The following is a 17,110-nucleotide window of genomic DNA, read 5'->3' as shown; positions in this document are numbered from 1 at the left end:
TCCCTCACCTTGAAAACTCAAGAGATGCACGCTTCCTGTTGGGCCACATCAGTTAATAAACATTAACTTGTCCCTTTGGATCTTAAACATCCATCTCAAGATCCTCTGAAGACTTGAACACTGGGCCCTATCTAATAAAATGAAATTCAATGTAGAGAAAAGTAAAGTCCTTCACTTAGGCAAGAAAAACCAAAAGTACACATACAGACTGGGTGAAACTAGGCTCAATAGCAGTAACTGTGAGAGGGATCTTGGAATCTTAGTGGACAGCCAGCTAAATATGAGCCAGCAGTGTGCAGCAGCAGCCAAAAAAGCCAACGCAATCCTAAATTGCATTAACAGAGGGACATAATCAAGATCAAGGGAAGTACTAATACCACTCTATAAAGCCTTAGTAAGACCACACCTAGAGTACTGCATACACTTTTGGTCACCACACTATAAAAAGATGTTAAGACTCTAGAAAAAGTGCAGAGAAGAGCAACCAGGGTGATTAGGGGTCTGGAGGTTAAAGCATATGAAGAACGGTTACAGGAACTGGGCATGGCTAGTCTAGTTAAGAGAAGGACCAGGGGAGACATGATAGCAGTCTTCCAATATCTGAGGGCTGCCACAGAGAGAAAGGGGTCAAACTATTTTCAAAGGCACCTGAAGGCCAGACAAGAAGCAATGGGTGGAAACTGAATAAGGAAAGATTCACCTAGAAATAAGGAGAAACTTTCTGACAGTGAGAAATAATCAACCAATGGAACAGAAGTTGCCTTTGGAAGTTGTGGGAGCTACATCATTGGAGGCTTTCAAGAAGAAACTGGACTGCCATTTGTCAGAAATGGTGTAGGGTCTGCTTGGGTGGCAGGTTGGACTAGATGACCCACAAGGTCCCTTCCAACTCTGTTAATCTGTAAAAATTCTCATCCTACGCTTTGCTCATTAGGGTTCTCTGCAAATAAACTGGATCTTTCCAACTTTCCCAAGCATCATAAAAAGCAAGAACAATGTTGCAAGCTTGCTATGTACACAGCTGCATAAATTTCATCAATAGAAGTGGGATTACTGTAGTGCTGTGGTTTAAAACGGTACCCCATACTGGCCAGGACAGCAGGACACTGTCCAATATCCCATCCCCCATCTCTATTGTCTCCCCTGCCCTTCTCTACCTGCACCCGCAGGACTCCGCCACCATATCTGGGTAGGCCTTAACTATCATCCCTTGATCACTGGTAAAAGTAACCATGAGACTTTTGGAATATTTCACCGGGACGCAGCAAGGGGCTCGCTGGAGTGGCATGCCCTGTTCGTGCATGCGCAGCAGGAAGATGGTGTGGGAATAGTAGTCCGGGATGCGGGTGGAGAGCGGGCTCTGGCATGGGCCCACGCAATTGTTGGCATTGTATGACTCCGGTAAAATGATGTACCTGGTGGAGACCAGGTTTATCCTGAGCTCTCGCAGACGGCAGTAGTCATCCTGGACTTGAGTGCTACGGTTGGCACGTAACGACACCTTCCTGGCCTCCCGCCAACGAGTGCGCACCACCTGGAGAGCCTTGAGCAACAGAAGGCTGTGGATTTTTCTGCGGGTTTGGGTTTCCTCCATTTCTGCAGACTCGCCAGCGGGGAAATTTCCGGAGCCCCTCGAAGGATAGTAGCACAGAGCCAGCAGAGTATGGAAGAGGTTGGCGTTGGCTTGGAAGGAGGGCATGGCTTTCAGCTCTTGGATCACAGAATGCAGCTTCTCCAACAGCTGCTGAAGCAACTTTCCCTCTAGGTACCATTGGCCGAGCTGGCGCTCCATGAAAGCTTGGCTGTTCTCGGGGAAGAGGACCACGAGGTGATTTTCAGACTGCACCAGCCGCTCAAAAGCCACTTTCTCTGACAAGTTGAGCAGTTCGTGAGGAAGGGCCTCCATGGTGTCAAAATCCAGCTGGAGGTGCCCCTGGGCGACAGGTGGCTCACCGGAGGGGTTCAGGACTTTGTTGACAAATTGGGAGAGGATCTCCAAAAAGTATCCAGGGTTTGTAAGCACTGACACTGTGGCGTTGGTTTGGTTAGTGACGGTGGCAGCTTCAGAGGGTGTGTGGGCTATGGCGGAACTCGGCAAGCTGGTGCAAAGAGAGAAAGATGTTTTAAAAATTATTTGGCTGTCTCCTTATTCTGCATATGCCCAACTCATCTCTGCGTTCGTGCCTCATGCAGACATTCAAGGATACCAAGGTCAAATGGCAAGTTGCTCACAAATAAGTTAGATTCACACGTCATGCTCAGCCGTAAAACCATGTTTCTTTACTCATCACTGATCACTGCCTTTTCTTGGGCTACATTAGGTGGTCTCCCTTCCTTTTATCCCCACAATAAAATATCACTATGAAATTGATTGGGCTGAAAGAGAGCCACCCATTGAGTTCTGCAGCTGAGATGTAGGTTAGGAAGAGGAAAGCGAGGTTCAAATTTCAGACCACCATGGGCCAGGAGTGGGATTCAAATTTTAAATAACTGGTTCTATGGGCGTGGCTTAGTGGTCATGTGACTGGGTGGACATGGCTTGGTGGTCATGTTATTGGCTGGGCGTGGCTAACTCACATCAAGGCACGCATCTCTTCGCCTGGCCTCTCATGACTGTGGGGATGCTGCAACAGTCGTAAGTGTGAAAAATGGTCATAAGTCACTTTCTTTCAGTGCCATTGTAACTTTGAATGGTCACTCCACACAAGCAATGTACCAGCAAAGGAGGGGAAATAAACTCCAGAGTAGTTCCAGAGACAGGAAGTCTAATCCTGCCAAGAATGTAATAAGGGTTAATGGAGAGGCAGTTTCTGTAAGCAACACCAGAATGTTTCCTTCCTGCCTTCCTTACAGGATTAGGCCACTAATTTCTTCTAACAACCAGTTCTCCAAACTTCTTAGAATGTTAACAACCAGTTCTAGCGAATAGGTGTGAACTAGTAGAATCCCACCCCTGCCATGGACCCCTTTGCCACTATATGCAACTGGTTTGAAATAATGCTGTGTAGGGAAATGTGCCCGTATTTTCTTCCTACCAGTTCTCATTAAACTTAATGGAAGGAAAGCTTTTGCATTTTTTCCCCAAACAAGGGATTTCAGTGAAACTCTCAGCAGTAGAGGGCAGTGAACTTGACATACAAATAAAAAGAGGAGTTTGTGAAGCTTCCTATGCTCTCCAAGGTTGACAGAGTTACTGGCACCCAACCACTGGTGGGATTCAAATTTTTTTTACTACCGGTTCTGTGGGCATGGCTTGGTGGGCATGGCAGGGGAAGGATATTGTAAAATCTCCAGAGGTGGTACTCAAAATTTCCACTACCGGTTCTCCAAAACTGGTCAGAACCTGCTGAATACCACCTCTGCGACCCAACCCCTCAATGAAATCAACAACATCCCAAAGGAATCCCACTCATGGGGCCTTTTTTATTTTGGGAAATGTGGCAAACAGAGAGGTGGTAATTATTATTTAGAGCAACAATACTAGCAGTGGCATCATTTGTACTCTTCAGTGGAGCTAGTTTGGTCTAGTGGTGGAGGCATCAAGCCAGAAACCAGGAGATGGTGAGTTCTAGTCTCACCTGAGGCATGAAAGCTGCATGGGTAATTTTGGGGCAATCACCAGGAGATGGTGAGTTCTAGTTCCACCTGAGTTATGAAAGCCGGATGGTTGGCTTTGGGCTAGTTCTTCTCTCTCAGCGCAACCCACCTGACAGGATGGTTGTTGTGGAGAAAATAGGAGGAGAAACGAGTACAGGGTGTATTCACTGCCTTGAGTTACTTATAAAATAATAAAGGGATAAAAAAATCTAATAATATATAATTTTGATGCATGAAGAGAAACGTGATTCTCAAAGCATTTCAAGGGGAAGAAAAGGGAAACAAAGCTGATTTCACAGAAGAAAACATTGAGACAACGCAAGATAGCATTCAGCCCGCAGACCTCAAACATTAAATGAAGAGTAGTTAACTGACTTAATTACATTCACATTAAAGTTATGCGAACATTTTAAAATGGCCATCTTCTTGCAAGAACCACTGACACTTCCTGCTCTTTCAATTTTGCAAAAAAACAAAAAACAAAAACAAAATTTCAGTGTTTTTCGGAGGAGATTTTGGAAACAAATGGTGATGAAATGGCTCTTATCTCCTTTATTTACGTTGTTGCTTTCCTCGGAAGCGACAAAATGTTCCCTTTGAGGGTTTCCCAAAGTCCTTATCAGACTTCTGGGCAGGCAAGATTGGAAGCAATTAGAGGCCTGCAGGAATCTCAGATCTTCTGAGAAGTTCAATTTATTTCAGGGAAGTCAAAAAACCCTTTACAAAATATTTCCAGCAAGTGCTGGGTATCCAGAGAGTGGCTGGCTAACCCTGAGGTCTAAATGTCTTGTGTGAACTCTGCAATATTCTGGATATTTGGGGAAGGGGGCTTCATTTCTACCCGTCTCTGTTTTGGCAACAGACTAAGATAGTCCTCGACTTATAAACTATTCATTTAGCAACAGTCCAGACTTAGGACCATGCCCCGCACTTATGACTATCATAGCATCCCCACGATCACGTGATCAGAATTTGGGTGCTTGGAAACCGGCCTGTATTTACAATGGTTGCCATGTCCTGGAGTCATGTGATCATCCTTTGCAAACTTCTCACCTGCCTTCCGACAAGTAAGAAGACCAAGGGGAGAAATCAGATTTGCTTAAGGACTGTGTGATTCACTTAACCACTGCAATGAGTTGCTTAACACCTGTGGCCAAAAAAACAAAACAAAAAAAGATCAAAAAACCCAGCACAACTCACTTAACAACTGTCTTGCTTAGCAATGGGAATTCTGGTGCCATTTGCAGTTTGAGGACACAATAGAATCTGGCCATTTTAAAACATGAGCATGTAAGAAGTAACTTCTCTGGCCACTATTGGAACCTGGATGCTGGATTGAATGGTGATTCCCTCTGATCCAGCAGTATTCCAATATTTGAGGGGCCACCACAAAGAAGTTATTTTCCAAACTTATTTTCCAAAGCACCAGAGAGGGCAGGACAAGAATCAATGGATGGAAACTACTCAAGGAGAGAAGCAACCTAGAATTAAGGAGAAACTTCCTAAGAGTGAGAACAATTAACCAGTGGAACAGCTTGCCTTCAGAAGTTGTGAGTGTTTCATCACAGGAGGTTTTTAAGAAGAGACTGAACAGCCATCTGTCTGAAATGGTATAGGGTTACCTGCTTAATCAGGGGGTTGGACTAGAAGACCTCCAAGGTCCCTTCCAGCTCTATTCTGATTGGAAAAAAAATCCATTTATCATGTAGTTGTTTTTCAGACAAAATTGGGTGTAAAAAGCAGTGGTAGAGCATGTGCATGCTTACACATGACTTGTGTAAGGTACCGGGCTAGAAATCAGGAGACTGTGAGTTCTAGTCCTGCTTTAGGCATGAAAGCTGGCTGGGTGATTTTGGGCCAATCACTCTTTCTCAGTCTAATTCATTTCACGGCTGTTGCTTTGGGGAAAATAATAGGAAGGAGTATTAGGTATGTTCTCTGCCTTAAATTATTCATAAAAATAATAGGTAATCCTCAATTTCTGAGCGTACTGAAGTCTCCCTATTACAGTTCTAAGTCATCGGTCATCAAGTGGTTCATCATGTGACCGACCTGATTTTCTGATCTTCCTTCAGAACTTTGCCACTGGGTCATAAGTATCTTTTGGGGAGGGGTCCATTGTAACTTGGAGCTGTCGCTAAGTGACCAGTCATAATTTGAGAACTACCTGTAAAGGCAGGTTATAAATAAATACAAGGAAAAAGCCTACACAATCAAGGGAAACTGCAAACACCGAGAGAGGCAAATTGGTGCAATTGTTCTCTCATGCAGGCCTGGAATTTCACGGCTACCAGTTCCTGTCTACAAGTGGAGAATGGGATGCAAAGTTTAGAGAACGCTATTTACCTGGGTTTCAGGTATGGCAATACATCTAACTTGCCGTCCGCAGAGAGGAAAGAAGAGGGTTGATGGGAGCCAACACCGAAGTTTTGTTTCACCAACAACAAGACAGCCGGGGTCCTGCGAGTGAAACACTTGGCATCAAAGCCAAACAGAAGATCCTGGGCTTCATCAGAGGAGACAGCAGCGTCTGGGAGGCAAGGATACAAAAAAAAAGGAACAAGAAAATGACTTATTGGACCAGCAATGAGATTCTCCCTCTTATTGTCGTAGGTTTCTGAGGCCCAAGAAACAATGGAAATGAATTCAAAGACCATAAATATAACACAGATGTTGTACCTCAGGGTTGTCATCAGGGGTGGGATTCAAATTGCTTAACAACCGGTTCTGTGGGTGTGGCCTAATTTGTGGGTGTGGCTTGGTGGTCATGTGATCAGCTGGGCGTGGCTTACTGACTGGGCATGGCTTGTACGTAAATATTACAAATATTTATGTAAATATTGATTTTTTTATTTAAAAAAAGAGCAACTTTTACCCAAAATCAGGCAAAGCAGGCAGGCAGATTGAGTTGCTCACAGATTCACCGATTCATTTAGAGATCTGTCTTTCTGCAATCGGCTACCGGAGTCTGTCACATAAAATTTGCTTGCAAGCAAACTTATAAAATTTTCTAGCAAGTAAACTCACAAAATTAACTCACAACACACCATGTATGTAAATATTGATTTTTTTTAATAAAAAAGAGCAACTTTTACCCAAAATCAGGCAGAGCAGGCAGGCAGATTGAGTGGCTCACAGAATCACAGATTCACTTAGAGATCTGTGTTCCTGCCATCTGCTACCTGAGTCTGCACTGAATAATAGAAGCTTCAGGCTCAGCTCTGCTTTTAGATTAGCTAGAAAGCTAAGTGACTGGTCATAAGTCACTTTTTTCAATCCTGTTTTAATTTTGAGTGGTCACTAAACAAATAGCCGTAACTCGAGGACCACCTGTACATAAGCACAAGGAAACGTACATGCCAAATGTCATTAAACTAACATTCCTAGCATCCCTCGCTATTGGCCACATAATGAAAAGTTGCTGGGAGTCGTAGTTTAGCACTTTTGGAGATCCACAATGTTCCTGCTTGTGATGCTGCAAAAGGCCTCCATTTTGTGCCAGACAAAATCACTGCATGTTGATCAATTATTTAGAATTTATGTTTTTCAAGTAGAGGAACAGGAGATTCCTCCCCCCAGGGAACTCTCACCTACCTGTATTGTTTTGGTGCCTGATTTCCAAGGAAAGTTCATAGCTTAATTCACCAGGAGAATGTCTCCCAGACATCACGGAGCCTTGGAGGACAAGGTAGCGGGTTCCTCTGGAAAGGCAAACAACCTGAGATGGGAAAATTTAAAAAATAAACATAATCCAACATCCATATATGGATTGAAGTCCCTCCTCAAAACATTCATTTGCCTCATGAAATGCAGAAACTCCCTTGAGGCTTCATTCTCAGGTCAAGAATGATTTAATCCCTGTGACCTGCTAAAAGCATCAGCTCCGCCTTGGCAGGCAATTCTAAGAGGCGTGGACTTCAAATCCCAGAATTCTGGGAATTGAACTTCATACATCTTCAAGTTGCTGGCGTTAAGAAACATTCATCTAGTCCAGGGGTGTCCAACTCACATCGTCACAGCGATGTCAGGTGTGGGCGAGGTCAGCACATGATGCATCCGGGCAGTGAGTTTAACAGCCCTGGACTAAATGAACCCTTTACCAATTCTATAAACCTACTAAATTTTCCATAAAAAGCTGGCAGTCCAGTCTCCATTTTAAAATCCCAGCGAAGTAAAGTCCACATCTCTTTTAACACTTGTCTTCTCCAACCACTAGGATCTCCCACTGCCAAACATTCACTAATATTCAGAGTGAATCTCATTTCTTTAAATTTCAAACCAGGCCCTTGGTTTCAACAGAGAAAAAAATTACAGGAGGGGGGAGCATTCTATGAAGGGAGGGGACGTCAAATGAAGTGTAAATGGTATTGAAACAGGAATGGGGCTTTTCACAATTGTACTTGGGTTCTTTGATGTCGCATTTTTGGAATTCTGTAGAGCGTCTATCTTAACTATCTGAACTAAAAAAGCAAAAGAGCTCCTTGAATCATCCATTGTGTAGGACATCATCAACATCATCATGCTTTTTAAAATATATATATATATATATATATATATATATATATATATATATATATATATATATATATATATACACACACACACACACACACACACACACACACACACACACACACACACACACACAAGGAGGCTGGGCTCAGAGAGAGCATGTTAGGTATGTTCACACCTTGAGTTGTTTATAAAAATCAGAAAGTTGGTATATAAGTAGACATAAATAAATAAATGAATGAACAAACAAACAAACAAACAAAGAACTGAAGGCCAGTTTGGTCTAGTGGTTAAGGCACCAGGCTACAAACAAAGAGTGTGAGTTCTAGTCCCGCCTTAAGCATGGAAGTCAGCAGGGTGACTTTGGACCAATCATCAAAAGATTGGCAGTTCTAGTCCTGCCTTAGGCATGGATTTTGGGCCAATCACCAGGAAACTATGAGTTCGAGTCTGCCTTAGACATGAAAGCCAGCTGAGTGACTTTGAGCCAGTCCCTCTCTCTCAGCCCAACCCATCTCACAGGGTTATTGTTATGGGGAAAATAGGTGTGTTATATATGTTTGCCTTGAGTTATTTGTAACAATAATAAAGGTGGGATATAAATATACAAATAAATAAACCTCAATCGACCAACATGACTGAAGCAAAAGCAACAGAGTTAATTACAGGTGGGAGGCGGTTGGAAGGGCCTATTACATGTGCAAGCGCTAAACTGATTAATGATATATAAAAGCATAGATCTCTGTAATGGTAGTTTAATACTCTGATGATGTCAGCAGAGACTGACGAAAGCTTAGTAAGTATAATAAATATAATTTTAGTTCCGGAGATGGCAAGATGTCTGTTTCTTCTCTTACAAATAAATAAGTATAAGTAAAAAAAATAAATATAGCTGAAACTGGGGGAGGAGTGCACACTATCTTAATCTCCTTGGAGGAAGGAGAGCTACTAGAAATAATGCAGGGGGGGGGGAATTGTCCCACAAACCTGCTTTTGATGTAATCCTGCCCCTCCAACTAGAAACCTCTTTGGGACCCCATGATGCACAAGTTCCTTTTCTCCTTGATAGAAGACGAGGAGGACCAGCTGCAAGGAGCTGAGAGGCTCTTCCACGTCCTTCTGAAAGGTCAGCTTAAACCTGAGTTTGGTCTCGACTTCCCATTTCACTACCAAAAGAGAAGAAGAGAATTAAAAAGGGATACAAAGCAGGTAACCGCCCATTTCTCTTAAAAACAAACCATCTGAGGTGCAGTCCTGTCTCATATTATCCAACTCCCTTCTCTGCCTGGTCTCCTGGTCACTGGAGTTTCAACCCATCATTTGATTCACATTGAAATTATTTCTTCATGTTTTATGCTACAGGTACTCCTCAACTTGTGACCACAACTGAGACCGGAACTGCAATTGTTAGCAAGGGGGTTGTTAAGTGAGGCATGTCCGATTTCACCACTGTTTTTGCTGTAGTCATTCAGTGAATCACCATGGTTATTAAGCAAATCCAGTTTCTCCCACTTATTGGAAGCCAGGTGGGAAGGTTGCAAATGTTGACCATGTGACCTCTGGACATGACATGCCAGTCAGTGGTGGTATTCAAATTTTTTTAGCACCAGTTCGGTGGGCGTGGCTTGGTGGGCGTGCTTTGCCTAACGCAGGGGTGTCCAACCTTGGCAACTTTAAGACTTGTGGACTTCAACTCCCAGAAGCAAAGCTGGCTGAGGAATTCTGGGAGTTGAAGTCCACAAGTCTTAAAGTTGCTAAGGTTGGAGACCCCTGGCCTAACGCATGCGTGCAGCTTTCCCCATACCAGCTGAGACCTGAAGCGCCAATCCGCTGAGAGGATAAAGAAGAGAAAAGCGCAGAGGGGGGTTGGAGGGCCTATCCTGCGCTTTTCTCTTCTTTTTCCTCTCAGCTGGTTGTTGGAGGATTTTTTTTCCTCCTCTCTATCGGTTGGGCCAAACCGGGCCAAACCGGTAGCATACCACCCCTGATGCCAGTTGCCAAGCGTGCAAATTTTGATCACATGACCGTGAGGATGCTGCAACAGTCATAAGTGTGAGGAATGGTCATAAATAACTTTTTTTCAGCACCATGGTAACTTCTAATGGTTGCTAAATGAATGGTTGCAAGCCAACTGGCTGTATTTTAAAAATTGAAAACCGTTGAATCAGGGGCATCCACAGAATGTGGGCTGAACCTCAGTCAGAGTACTGTGGCTGCCATGTTGGTTATTTTGGCCGTATCCTGCAGGTGCCCCTGGGGTTCAATACCATTGATCCATGTTTACATCTCAAGGAAAAATGATATGTTCCGTTAACAAGAGATAGATTGAGAGGAGCTTTAGCCTGACACTGGTGGATTCACACATGATATTTGGTGAGGCTGAGGTGAAGCAGGATAGATTTAGCACAAGGGTCTTCAAACTGGGCAAGTTTAAGACTTGTGGACTTCAACTCCCAGAATTCCTGAGCTAACATAACTGGAGCAGGAATTCTGGGAGTTGAAGTCCCCAAGTCTTAAAGCTGTCAAGTTTGAAGACCCCTGATTTAGTGCATTGAATCCAGTCACTGACTTAGCCAATTGTATGACCAAGTCCAAGTCCTCAAAGATGCCATACAGGTAGTCCTCGATTTACAACCAGAATTGACCCCAAAATCTCTGTTGCTAAGTGAGACGTTTCTTAATGCCTCACTTAACAAAATGGAAGTTTGCCCCATTTTATGACCTTCCTTGCCACAGTTAAGTAAATCACTGCAGTTGTTAAGTTAGTAACAGGGTTAAGGAAATCTGACTTCCCCGTGGACTTTGCTTGTCAGATGGTCACAAAAGGGGATCACATGACCCTGGGACACTGTAACGGTCATAAATAGAGTCAGTTACCAGACATCTGAATTTTGATCATGTGACCATGGGAGTGCTGCTACAGTTGTAAGTGTGAAAAACGGTCATAAGTCACTTTTTTCAGTGCCGTTGTAACTTCAAACAGCCAACTAAATCAACTGTTGTAAATCAAGGACTACCTGTAATTTGGTGGATTTGAGGAATTACCTCATGTTGTACCCAATGTTGTAGCAAATTGGATTTGTTAAGTCTCTGGCTAAGAGCAAGATATGGACTACACCAAAGAGTTTGAAAAAAGACATACAATTTTAAAAAAGAGGGGCTAGGCTACTATCTAGTCCACGTCTTTTGTTATGTCTGCCTTTAGGAAAAGCAGAGGTCTTATCTGCTCCATCCTACAAGGTTTCTTTTCACGTTTGCTGAGAAGAAGGAGCCTGCATCTGGTGTCATCCCAATTTATAAATATTAAGCATTGCAAAAAAAAAAATTAAAAAAAAAAGACTTGATTTGCTTCATGCCTTAGCAGATCTAATTTGAGGGGCCATTTTCTTTGATTGGAGAGCAATAATTAAAAGCTGCAGCTGAAGCTTTCACTATCATCAGAGTGATTGGGAAAATCCTTTCTCCCCCCACCCAAACTATTTGCAACAGCTGGAGATGGATATTTATTCTTTGTAACCTCTGCAGCTGATCCCTATTTACTTTCCAGAAGGGCAGCTGATCCTTTCTGAAAAATCTCTCCCCTTCTGTCGCCACCACCAAAGGGAGATGTAGGACAGGAGCAATCCTACGAAGGATCTGATTTGGACTTCTGGCCAGTCAATATCTTGGCTCAAATCCCCAACCCAGTGCTGGCAATTCCACACGTGCAGGGTTTCCTGCGTTGTGTGAAGACGGCAGAGACGCTACACGGGACCCAAAAGCATGCAAGGGAGCATGTTTATCTTAGCAAACAAACCCTAGCTTAGAGAAGGGCTGTAAAGCAGTTGTGAAGCAGTATACAAATCTAAATGATATTGCTAGTCTACTAGACAGCCACTTATCTAAAAATGCTATAAGTTCTCCTGCTTGAGCAGGGGGCTGGACTAGATGACCTCCCAGGTCCCTTCCAGCTCATTCTATTCTATTTTCTATTTGGTCTGATCAAAAGGACTCCATGCCCACAAGAAATCTGCATTTTGCACTTTTAAGCTATTTCAGCCCTAGTTAAGAGATGGACCATTTCCCCTCCTTTTCCAATTTCCAATTTCCTCTTTTCTTTTCTTTTTTAAAAAAAGTATTTTCCCTTTTCCTTTGCCACCCATTGATACGGCTATCTTCTGCTTGCATATTTACCTCAGTATTGGTGTTACAAAACAATCGGCTTAGATTTAATGTACTTTAGATTTAAATTTGGTATTCCATAGAATTGCCTGAAGCAAAAGAATGTACATTGGGAGAAGGAAAGGGAAAGGAGGAGGGATTTTAGAAAAGCACCTTAGATGCTTTATATAAGCACTTCCTCATTTTATAACATTTTATACTATTACTATCGCTTGATACTATTTTATGACTTTATACTAAGCATTACCATTGTCCAAGGCCACTTTCTAAAACTCCCATTGACGTTTTGGAAATTCTAAACAAAGCTTTCTAGAAATGAGAACAGAGGGAAGGGACAGTGGTAATAATGCCAATGTCTTTCCACCCTTCCTTGTCTGAACTTACCTTCTTCCAAATGCAGCATGAAGAACCGGTGTCCTGCAGGCCTGCCCAGAGAATCAGCCACACGCTGGAGTGACCTGAGAAGGCTGTGGGGTGGGCTGGAGGGACATATCCCAAAGGTCTCCAGGTCTTCTGTGTTCCAGGCAGATCTGCTCAGTGCCTTCAGGAACCCACTGTCGTAACGGCTAAGGAGACCCCCTACCTCCAGATGGTTAGGACCCCAAAAGCTGCCCCCGTCCAGCCTCACGTGACACACCGATTCCTCTGAGCTTTCGTGTAGCCAGGACTGAGAACTGGGCTGGGGCCATAAACTCAAGGGCTTCCCTTCTGTCTCAGCCAAGGGCAGGTGGGGTGGGAGATGTCCAAGGCTGTCTTCTGACTCCAGGGAAACCACCAGGACTTTTGAAGGGGCTTCCTGGAAATCCAATGCAACCTTGACATCTTCTTCTTCTTCTTCTTCTTCTTCTGGGGATTCCACTTCTCCTAAATTGGGACTTTCCCTTTGTCTCGGAGGGTTTTCTTCTAGGAGGTTTCCCTTTGCAGGTGAGGAGAGGGACTCAGCTGTTAGCCAGAGACCCAGGAGGATGCTGGCCAGGCCAAGCTGCATGGCTGCTTGCTTCCCTGAAGAACTAAAGCCACCTCTCCAGGATTCCTCAGGGAAAATTCAGAAGGGAGGGAAAGCATCGGATAACACACACTTACACACACGCGCACACACACAGGCAGACACAGAGAGAGATGGCCTGAATTTTTCTTCTTTAATGGCCTTGAATGATCTTGGAAGAATTCTTGCAACAAGCTGGCTGTTCTATTTGCAGGTTTTTTGATATCTTTTAAGTCTGAATGCTTTAGCAAATGCAAAACATCCAAGCCGGCTCAACCTTGATATAAACACTTTTTATCGTATCCCCCAACCCCCAAGAGATCAAAGCAAAACCCACATTCACACACTATTTGTACCTCAGTCTTTACATTGTATCAGAGTCCGCTTATCGTGTTTCCTCCCCCTTAATCATCTTATATAAAGGCTGTTTTTTTTAATCAGCAGAAAAGTATTTGTTCCTTTAAATATTTATCACCTAAATTAATACATTGAAGTAGGTTAAAGGATCAGAGAATCAGACACAATTGAACGTGAGGGGGGAAAAAATCTTAAGGAGTGAAAGAATTTAGCTATTAAAACAATCTGGGAAGAAAATGTTTCAGGGACATTTTGTTTTGTCTTTTAATGGCTGCCTGCAATGCTTCATGAGAAGGTTGAGCTGATGATAGAACTCACTGTTACTAGATGTACTAAAGGCCTTTTCCCTCAAATGTTAGTTCAGTTAGCCCCAAAGGTGTTTTTTAAGGTGGCAACTGGACTTTGTTTTTTTTCTTTTGAAGACATTTCACTTCTCATCCAAGAAGCTTCTTCAGCTCTGACAAGAATGACACATAAACCTCCAAGTGCTTCAAGGACCTTCTGAAACAGAGGTCTCCAAACTTGGCAACTTTAAGCCTTGTGGACTTCAATTCCCAGAATTCCTCAGCCAGCTTTGAAGTCCACAAGCTTCACTGGCTGAGGAATTCTGGGAGTTGAAGTCCACAAGTCTTAAAATTACCAAGTTTGAGGACCCCTGCTCTAAAAGGATGCAAATGACCAGCTGTCTGCAAGGAGTATAAATCCTTCCATGCTCCATTATCCAGTCAGAGCTGAAGAAGCTTCTTGGATGAGAAGCGAAACGTCTTCAAGGAAAAAAACAAAAACAAAATTCTAGTTGTCTCTTGAAAAAGCACCTTTGGAACAACCATGACCAGGATGACCGAGAATCTCTACAGACTTTTAAATCAAGTTAGCAATACCTTTTATCCAGAGGCTAAACTTTTTTAAAAAATTTGGTCTCTGGGGATCTCAAGACAATGGACAATCTATTCTACAGTCTTCACTGGAGGAACAGGATAAAAATTCTGTCCCTTTTTTATGCATTGGGATGGTGATGGTAATAAAATAAATGCATTTGGTCGAGAAGGCATTTTAACTTGGGAACTAGATATGTGCCCTCAAATAGCCACATCATAGTTACAGAGATCTCCAGCCCTCCTGACCAAATGTCATGGTTGATTTTGTAGACCCTCCCAACCCAAAAATATTAAGGGCAGCCTTTGGCCACTCAAAGATTAGCTATGGATTTAATGGACGTAGGCTAGGTTCTGCATCTTATTTTAAATGAACGTGGGGAAGGTGGCTTTTGCAACAAACATACACATTAGCCAACCACATTTTAACCTAGCATAATGGGGGGAATCCAGACTGTGCTGGGATAAAATCTTAAAAAAAATGGATCCAATTTTTTGATGAACTGTGGTGATTAACCCCAGGGGTGGGATACGACAGGGTTAACTACCGGTTCAGGATTTACGAGCTTCCCTGCACCCTGTGAGCCGCGCACCTGTAAATCGTCATCAGCAGAGACGCAGCCTTTGAAACAGCCCTCTTTTCCTGCTTTTTTTAACTGTGGCTGTGCCTCGTTCGGCAGCTGAAGTTGAAAAATCAGGAAATAAAGACCAGGTAAGAACCCAGGTGGGCGGGTGGGCAAAAACAGCAGCAGACATTGAACCGGTTCTATGTCTGCTGCTCTTCAGAGCTACCGGTTCTACAGAGGTGGACAGAACCGGTAGAAACCCACCCCTGGTTAACCCTGAGTTTACAAACTGTAGGAAGAAGGCCTTAATCATGCCTTACTATTGGGAATCTCCCATGGAAGGAGGTAGGGCATTAATGAAATCCTTACCCTGGAACAGTGTTCCTCAACCTCAGCGACATGTGGACTTCAACTCCCAGAATTCCCCAGCCAGTCTTGCTGGCTAAGGATTTCTGTGAAGTCCACATCTTAAAAGTTGCTGAAACATTAAAGAATGTGAACAAATTGACAACACTTTTGGTCCAAACCAGCGCTAATTTACAAATTGTGGCTTTTGATCAATTGCAGTTATTTTGGTGTGTGAACATGCACCCGGTAGTAAGAGATTTATTTCACGGTCAAAGCCAGATCATCCTAGTCTTGCAATCTCTGCAAGTTTATATACTATACCTGCCATGCTTCCACAGTATAGGTCAGGGGTGTCAGCTTGATGGCCCACGGGTGGGATGCGTTGTGTGCAGGCCACACCCATTCCAGCTCAGCAAAGGGAAAAAAATGTCCCAATACGTCATGCGAGGGCAACGTGACACCATGAGTTTGACACCCGTGGTATAGGTATTGCTCAGCTAATATTGCATTCTTGAGGCATTACCTTGTGTTGTTCTCAAGTGCACTGTGATTTTTCAAAATGGCAAGAAGTTTGATATGATCCCAACTTTAACAAGCTGTGTAGCCAAAAATCAAGGCTTCCTTGATTTCCTCAAAATCAAGGCTCATCAAAACCTTCATGAAGTTTCAGATTGTTCCATCATATAAAAATGTTAATATTTTAATAGCATTACAAATAATAGAGACAAGGCTGCTCTCTCTAGCAGTTGATTATCCCACCCTGGGTCAGAGTCTCACCACTAGCCCCCTCACTGTCAGAATTAGGGTGAAGATCTAAAGGAACCCCAAAAGATGAATTGACCTCAATTGACTTTTTCACCACTATCATCTGGTCCTTTACTAACCCCCTTTGACCCCCATTTACTGACCTCTTGAATTATCCCATTGACCCTTGTGGTCAACCACAAGTTGACCCTTGTGGTCAACTTTCTGGGGAACCTCACCATAAATGAGTGTAATCAATGATTGTTTATAGATGTCAAGATAGAGATAGTCCTTTGTTTAGCAACAACTGGAATAGGCAACTTGGGCATTAAGGGAAATGGCTGTTAAGTGAACCACAATTATGTTTATTATCTTAATTCAGTTTTCCTTTGCTTTACCTACCTGCAAAAGTTGTAAATGTGAGCATTGGTTGTAAGGTTATTTTTTCATCACCACTGTAACTGCAAGTAAGTCCCTAAACAAGGTGGTTGCTAATTTAGAACAACCTGTATCTCAATTATCTTGAACCCCACTGTGCTTTTACTGCAACCACAAATTCCTTCTGTGTAGTCAACTTTTCCTTCCTACATCTACTTTCCTACCTTATCCATCCGTCCATCCCAGGCCCCAACTATTGGTTCCTGAACAAATTCTGCATTACTATAACTTGAAAAATTACTTTTACTTCATTTTTAGAATCACTTTTGCTAACATAAAAAAAAGATCAGTGGCAAATAGCCAGTAAAATTGTCAAGCCATAGGAGCAGCTATGAAAACAAACAAACAAACAAACCCAAATTCTGTGATTGGGATTGTTAGGAAAGGTATAAAAGACAGCATCTGGACTGTTTGAGAGAAGAACCTGGCCCCTGGGCTCCATTCACTCCTACCGAATTTGTGGAAACTGGTTAAACCAAATTACTCTGGAGAATGTCAGGACTGGTGCCACCAGGAGTTAGTAATGC

The 17,110-nt window shown here is 43.1% G+C and overlaps 1 protein-coding gene across 1 annotated transcript; it reads right to left on the bottom strand.

Moving 5' to 3' along the window:
• Nucleotides 1-1,015: 1,015 nt before the first annotated feature.
• AMH (anti-Mullerian hormone) lies at nt 1,016-13,390 on the bottom strand. The gene is made up of 5 exons (XM_026681109.2): nt 12,655-13,390; nt 9,097-9,275; nt 7,192-7,315; nt 5,944-6,127; nt 1,016-2,099 (listed from the first exon to the last, which is right to left on the bottom strand). Exons 1-5 carry the CDS (start codon nt 13,256-13,258, stop codon nt 1,154-1,156), a joined length of 2,037 nt encoding a protein of 678 aa, XP_026536894.2. The 5' UTR covers nt 13,259-13,390; the 3' UTR covers nt 1,016-1,153.
• Between the last annotated feature and the right edge of the window lie 3,720 nt (nt 13,391-17,110).

The sequence above is a fragment of the Notechis scutatus genome, chromosome 1 (assembly GCF_049901735.1).
Source record: "Notechis scutatus isolate UNSWTSFEM ecotype Mainland chromosome 1, rNotScu1.2, whole genome shotgun sequence".
Classification (NCBI taxonomy): Eukaryota; Metazoa; Chordata; class Lepidosauria; order Squamata; family Elapidae; genus Notechis; species Notechis scutatus.
Note: the sequence above shows the minus strand (reverse complement) of the source record. Positions and strands in the feature narration are given on the sequence as shown.